The sequence below is a fragment of the Synchiropus splendidus genome, chromosome 4 (assembly GCF_027744825.2).
Source record: "Synchiropus splendidus isolate RoL2022-P1 chromosome 4, RoL_Sspl_1.0, whole genome shotgun sequence".
In the NCBI taxonomy this organism is placed as follows: domain Eukaryota; kingdom Metazoa; phylum Chordata; class Actinopteri; order Syngnathiformes; family Callionymidae; genus Synchiropus; species Synchiropus splendidus.
The window spans coordinates 17,260,541-17,268,216 of NC_071337.1; the positions used below are offsets into that span (position 1 = coordinate 17,260,541).

Genomic DNA, 7,676 nt, shown 5'->3' on the forward strand with positions numbered 1-7,676 from the left:
CTATTTCCCGTTGGATTTATCAGAATATATTACATTAGATTGTCTTTATTCTGACATTGCATTCATTGTATATTTCACCCCATTAATGTATTTCCAACTATGAAGAGTATCCATGCATTCCCTCAATACAGCTGAATGACAGACTTTACATGAGACCACAAAATTTGTCTCAATATATTCTGGATATATTGGTGCCAATATATTTCAATATAACCAATGTATGAGACGAATATGATCAGAACATATCTGCAATATGTTGAGATCAAAGTATTTGGAATATATCAGGAAGGCATTGAGACCAGTATATCATATAAAATATATCTGCAATATATTTTGCTATATTACTGGTGCTGTTCAGACTTCTCAGATTTGTCTAATCCATGGATGTGTGTATTGACTTGTTTCTCTCTGTTTGTGCAATGTAATGACATGTTTGTATTATCCAATCACCCTGTTTGCCCACAATGTTTATCTTGTTTGAATAGTGTAATATCATATTTGTTTAGAGAGTTCAGATGTTCAGATGTAATTGGAATTATTAATGCAAGGCAGTGGACAGAAAATTTGAACAAAAGTTCCACGATTACCAAATAGCACTGTTACAAAGAATTCACACCTGCATGTACTACATACTACTTGTCTATAATTGGTCATTATTTTCTGAGTAGTCCCTGGATAAGGCTGAGAGGAGCCAAAACCTCATTAACCCATCGTGATAGTGCTTCTCACTTTCCCTTTGAAAAGGGGAAGTCCAAACTACAAGTGGAACTCTTCACATCAGGAATTCATTTGGATTGTCCTTGACTTGACATTCCAAAATGTCTGACATACTATACATCCCAATTGCAAAGCAAGATACTGTTTTTACTGTATTAGCTCTAATGTGGACTGCTTGAATCACAGAGTTAGTTCACTTCATTATTGCCATACTGCATTTTTCCCCCTCTTTTTTATAATTTTGTATGTTTAGATATCGCAACAGCTCACACATCATTGTCAGATCTGTTCTCCGAATAAACCAGGGGTGTCCAAACTGTTCCAGAAAGGGCCAAAGTGGGTGCAGGTTTTTGTTCCAACCCAGTCAAGCGCACACAGTTTAACCAATCAGTGTCAGCTGAAACAAGCATCAGCTGACTGACAATAAAGTGATTACAGTCTTCAGATACCTGATAGGTGAAGTCATGTGTGTTAGCTGGGTTGGATCAAAAACCTGCACCCACTGTGGCCCTTGAGGACCGCTTTGGACACACATGGAATAGAGGGACCAGAATGTTTGGAAAGTCTGAACAGCTTTGTTCAGTATTAGTATAATGATACAAAAAACATTTGTCTTGATGTGCACTGTTATGCTAGTTCAGGTAAATAGGAGCCAAGGTGAAAGGATAGTGATGCACAGTCATCCTACAATTTGAGGACATTTCAGACTTGGACTTTTAAAAACACTTGTGAAACTTTAATTGTGAAAAGAAGCAATAAGAGCCATGTCTATACCACCCCAGAAGGGATAAAGGCCACAACTTGTTTATCAGAGGTCAAACACCCCTTTCGGTGAGCACATCCCAGGAGGCAGGGTGCAGCCTGTTTTATTTTGCCAAACCTGTTAAGTTTGTTACCCTAATGAAATTCAACAGACTGATGAAAAGTAAATGTGTTTGCCATGTTGGTGTTTACACTCCCACTTCTGGTGTTGCTGCTTGTAATACAAAGAGGCGGAGTTCTGCTAGAGTTCAAAGTAATCTCAGCCCAGAGTCCACTGTTCACATGCAGACCTACTATCAGCACGCATTTCTCTGCTCTCTGAAACTCTTTCTGTTTTTGTGAGAATGTCTTTGACTGCTGAGAATCACTCTGTACCTCTAAGTGACGGAAACAGCATTCCTCTGATAGGCCTGGGAACATATGCGGATCCACGGCAGGTAGGAGGCATTAGCAGTAGTCTCTTTTGAACACTGTCGTTCATGAGCACGGTACTTCCAGACACCAAAAAGAACCACCTATGAGGCTGTGAAAGTGGCCATCGAGGCTGGGTACAGACATATTGATGGAGCGCTGGTCTATTTCAATGAACACGAGGTGGGGGAAGCCATCAGGGAGAAGATCGCAGATGGGACCGTGAAACGAGAGGACATCTTCTACTGTGGGAAGGTTTGTTATTCATCAGACCCATCAAGTTTTTCATTTTGCTTTTGAAATAAACTTTTTCTCTCTTAAAAAATGAAGGAGAAAAAAACTGTTTTTAGAAGAAAGTGTTTACTTAACTTATTTACTTAAGTAAAAACTAAAGTAAAATAAATTTAATCCAGATGCTCTTTTTATTTCTGGACATTAGTTTTTATTTAAACAAGGAAAAAACAAATTCATTTTTGAAAATAAATGTACAAAATCAATCATCATAAGAAAATAAATGTTTGAAGTTTAATCTCACTTGACTCAAATATATGGTTGTTTAAACATTAAACATTAAAATGGTGCACATCATTTGGCAATTATGTTAGATTTTTTTAATAACCCGAAAGATTGATTGTTGGCTTATAACTAAACTGTTAATTTTGTTTTCAAGGCAGATGTGTGCATGGAATATATATTGAATGATGATTTTGCTTACAATAAGACAGATAAAATACATTTTAAAATTAAAACTTTCTTGGTTTCAATTAATGAACAAAGCATTCACGAGGGGATCTTCTGTATTATTGTTTTTGTTGTGAATCAGAGCAACGGCACAAAAATTTGAATACTGTGAACGTTATTTATGGCCGGTTGAATGATGAATGGCATCATCACTACTGACTCACTACCATATTTCTGGGAATTAACAGCAATGTTTCTCCAAAAGCATCCCAAAATGTTAACATCCAGTTGTTATTTTCTTACTCTTGACACACTCTTGGCTCTTTTAATGCAAAACTGGAGTTGCTGTTTCGCAACACTTCACATCTGCTTTTAATTTTACCAAGTGTTTCACTGTTCTTCTCTATCCAGCTATGGAACACCTTCCACCCACCAGAGATGGTGCGACCGGCACTCGAGAAAACCTTGAAGACTTTGCAGTTGGATTATGTTGACTTGTACATTGTTGAAATGCCAACAGCCTTCAAGGTACCCAGTTAAACTACAGTTGCCAAGACTTGCGTTTTATTGACTCTCATGTTTGTTAAAGCCTGGAGATGTTTTCTATCCAAGAGACGAGGATGGAAAGTACATCTATCATGAAACAGACCTGTGCGCCACATGGGAGGTGAGACACACATTTCACAGAGAAAGTCTAAAAACCCCTGAACTTTGCTCCAAATTCAAAAGTAAACAAGCTGGTATTTTATAAGAACTGCTCTTTTCTCTGCTCATTATCAATCCTTCAAATCGAGCTGAGATGAAAGAGTTGTTTGATTTGGAATTGAAATAAACGTCTCAGACGAGTGATTAAGGCCAAACCATTAAACTATAACTTGCAGCAATTTGATCAAAGTTCAGTTCCCTTTTTCTCCTTCTCTCTGCCCGAAGGCACTGGAAGCATGTAAAGACGCTGGACTCACTCGATCTCTTGGCGTGTCTAACTTCAACAAGAGGCAACTGGAGTTGATTTTCAACAAACCAGGTCTGAAGCACAAACCAGTTTCCAACCAGGTATGGAGCCATAAAAGGAAAACAAATGAAGTGTTGTTCAAATATTCACTAAATTCTGTTAATGTTTGTTGGGCAGTTGATCCCCAAACAGGCAGTGAACATGTCTTAAGTTTACTTGTGCTTAACATCAATAATCATAGCCAACCTTTTGCACGAATTCTGTATAATTCTGCTGGTTGAGTCTGCCAAGGCCTGGTGGGGTTAACAGTGCATATCTAATACACGTTATCGCCACATCACAGAGCTTGGTTCTGACATAGTGATACAGGTGGAGAGCAAGAACCTGAAGGTTTTCGCTTCCAATCTTCTCATGTCTACGCAGCTGAGTTGAAGTTGAAAAAAGAAAATGAATAAGCAACATCCAGCTGACTGACCAGGACACAAGGCATCTCTTTACTCACTTAATCCCAGATGTTCACCACTGGACCTAAACTTCCCAAGAACCACAGAACAGTTCCTTGAATCAATTTTCTGTTTCAGTAATTCACAGTGGATGCCAGTAAGGATTCAATTATTCCCCAATCTCTTATGAAAGACACGAACTGTCAAGCTTCCTCAATCTCTCTATCTGGGTGAACTCTGGGTCGACTCCCTCCCTCATAATCATCCATAGTATTTTGATGCATTTCAAAACACCAAGTATTTGAACAGATGTTCCAAAACCCACCCATGTCCTGAAACAAAGGTTCCTGTTTTGTCAGACCCTGATCTGAAGGATCAGTGGATTAAGAATTTTCAGTACTATTGTTCTGTGTGTTTTGTGTTTTGTTTCTATCTACGGAGTTTTTTTTTAAAATCCCAAGCAACATTCGCATTGCACAACTAAGAAAAATGAAGTATGCAGTCATTTATAGCATATTTAGACTCTTGTCAGTGACAAGAATGAGCATGATGGGACTCAGATTACATAATTTTAAATGACTGAAGTTGTCATATGTGACTATGCCAGCAGCACAGATTAGCACTTTTGCAGATTTTCAGTAAACTTGGGACTCATGATTCTGTTAGCATTATGTAGAAATAGATTTCACCGTGTGTCATTCAATGGAGGAACCCAGCAAACATGCACACAATAGACAATAAAGAACTCTCAAAACAATTATACATGAAACTATCTGTAACTAGCGTGTAATTGTGTCGATTTCATATATATACTTTTGGGTGTTACCGTACAGCACTTCGGTCAGTGCTTGATGCTGAGGAAATATACTATTTAAATAAACTCGATCTTGCTCATTGAAACAAAAACAAGTGCTTTGGACTGCTTGTATCTGATAATACTGTTGTGAAGGCAGAAGGCTGTGGGAGAGAGCGCTCAGCTACAAGAATCTTCGAGAAATATGAAAGAGTTACGTTATTTTGTCTCTGCCAGCGACAGGATTAAAATGTCATAATTGTGCTGTTTTCTTATCACATTCTTCCATACACAGGTCGAGTGTCACCCCTATTTCACTCAGCCGAAGTTGCTGGAGTACTGTCGTCAGAAAGAGATCGTCATTGTGGGCTACAGCCCCTTGGGAACATCAAGAGATCCATCCTGGTGCGGTTGCTGTGAGAGAACAAAATAGTGTCCTATGTCTCTTGTCATTAATTATTTCTATGATTTGAACAGGGTCAATCTAAAAAACCCACCGATGCTGGATGACAAGTTGTTGGTGTCACTGGCCAAGAAGTACAATAAGACCACAGCGCAGCTCGCCCTTAGGTTCAACGTACAGAAGGGAGTGGTGGTCATCCCCAAGAGCTTCAACCCAGTTCGGATAAAGGAGAACTTCCAGGTTTGGACTTCTTTTCTCGAGCATGGCCGAGTATTCTTGGTGATGCAACGTTTCGGAATCCCATATACTCTCTGATATGAACTTTCTGCCAGGCGTTGGAGTGTCTTACCATGTTGTCTAGTATAACTGTCTAGTACTGTATAGTATGGACGCAACTTCTCATCCCTTTGGTTTAATCTTTGACGCCAACCAGAATATTGGATGAATAGGTTTTGCAAATCTTCTTGTAGCAATCTTTCTGCAAATCTTTTTAGTGGGTTTTTTTTATTCCTCCATGCTTGTTTGCTCTAGTTTTCTCCTACAGTCCGAAAACATATAGAGGTTAAATGACAACTTGACATTGTCCTAATGTTTGTGTGTGAGAGCTGGTACAGCTATAGCTGTGGGGACCAATTCTTGGAAACACATCTCCTTGTTGGGAACTTAAACTATTTGTGGTGACCTTTTGCCAATCCCCACGAGGATAAGCCTCAATTTGAGGATTAAAAGTTCAAAATTGCTATGTGATTACAGGCATAATTGAACATAGGTTTGGTTCAGGTCCTTGTGAAGATTTTGAAGCCATTTGTTTTGGTAAGGTTTAGGGTGAGAGGCTGGGGAAAGCATGAAAGTCAGTGAAATGTCCCAGCAAAACATAAAAACATGACTATGTCTAAGTGACAGAGAGAGAGAAACAGAGAGAGAGAGAGAGAGAGAGAGAGAGAGAGAGAGAGAGAGAGAGATCGTTCAGTGTGTCCCCAGCCTGGACTATGGACTAAAAAGCAAAAAGCTTTTAATGACTATCTAACCCATTTTTGTCTGTCTTCTTGCAGATTTTCGACTTCTCAATTTCTGATGAAGATATGAAAGCTATAGAGGGTTTAAATAAGAATATACGTTTCGTGGAGCTTCTCATGTCAGTATACCAGTGTTTTTGAAAGTTTCAATCTATGATTCATACATGCCTGAAACTATTGTTTTCTTTCCCACAGGTGGGCAGACCACCCTGAGTATCCATTTCATGATGACTATTAGATGAAGAACGTGCTCAAGTTGCTCCAGCCGCTTGCATCTTCCTGCAGAATATTTGATTTTGTTCAAGAGAGAGCTTCAACTTGCCACTTTGTAGTTTGGACAGGTTCACATGTAGGCTATTGGTGTTGGGGTTAGGGAAGAATGGTGCCAACTGAAAAGATGTATTTTAAGAATAAATACATTTGCTCTGATGCTATCTTATATTTGGCTGGTAATATATTTGTAGCTGCTTTTAGATATTATAACACTCAGTTCTCCACAAATTTAATCAAATACTTACTTCTTTGGCTTCCCAGTAAACTTCACTCTTCACACTCTTCAATAAAGTTTAATTTCAAATATGTGAGCTTCATCTTTTTTTCAAGAATACAAAACTTTGCTGGTCAAAAGACTTTTTTATCGGGATCCTCTAATCCTAGATAGCTAACTTTTAAATAATTATGATAAAAGCTTAAACCCGTTTAATGACATGACAAGTTGCAAAAATTTAGACTATCCAACTAGATAGTGTTAGATGACACGTTATTATCAGATTATAATCATATATGTCAAATCTCTCCAACGTGACGCCTGTGTGTACCAGGTTGCCCGCATAGACAGAGGGTGTAATCCATGCACTTGTTAAAACATATTTTGATATAATGACCATCAAATGTTTGATTTTGTGCTCCGTTCCTTGTTACACTATTGGTAATTATTGTGAAGAATCACTAGTGTGATTCGTGTATGAGAGGAAAGTCATATAACATTCATCATAATATATTATTTTTGTACCAAACTGACCTTCTGGATCACACAGCGCCCTAGAAAGAGCTCACAGTTGCAAAAATGTCCAGTAAATTGAAGATAATTTTAGGAATTCCGAAAATCTTACAGTTAAAGTGTGTTTTTTAATCACATTGACTCAAAATCTCTTTGGGTTCAACATACTGAGGCATGTAACGCTCATAAGACTTACACTTCTCTGTAGCTCAATGTCCAGTTTCACATAACCTAACATCAACGCTGCTTTCAAGTTCCATCGGAAAGTTACCCATTCTGAGTGTCAGGAGAAATGTAGGAAAACACTATTTATTTGATGTACGTTATGTTCATCAACTATTTACAATCATCGATTTGTGCAGAAAACGCCCAATCATAAAGTTTGATGTGAATATCCCCCTTTTCAGTTGGCCATCGAAAGCGTTTCCAAAATTAAATCTCTGGCTTTCGTAATAATGTCCGAGCTGCCCCTGAATGTATCATCACAGTTCCCATAAC

The 7,676-nt window shown here is 38.3% G+C and overlaps 1 protein-coding gene across 1 annotated transcript; it reads left to right on the forward strand.

Moving 5' to 3' along the window:
- Window positions 1-1,756: 1,756 nt before the first annotated feature.
- LOC128756932 (aldo-keto reductase family 1 member D1-like) lies at window positions 1,757-6,612 on the forward strand. The gene is made up of 9 exons (XM_053861803.1): window positions 1,757-1,916; window positions 1,978-2,145; window positions 2,983-3,099; window positions 3,161-3,238; window positions 3,502-3,624; window positions 5,055-5,164; window positions 5,237-5,402; window positions 6,215-6,297; window positions 6,374-6,612. The coding sequence occupies exons 1-9, from the start codon at window positions 1,824-1,826 to the stop codon at window positions 6,414-6,416; spliced, it is 981 nt and encodes a 326-aa protein (XP_053717778.1). The 5' UTR covers window positions 1,757-1,823; the 3' UTR covers window positions 6,417-6,612.
- The last annotated feature ends 1,064 nt before the right edge of the window (window positions 6,613-7,676 follow it).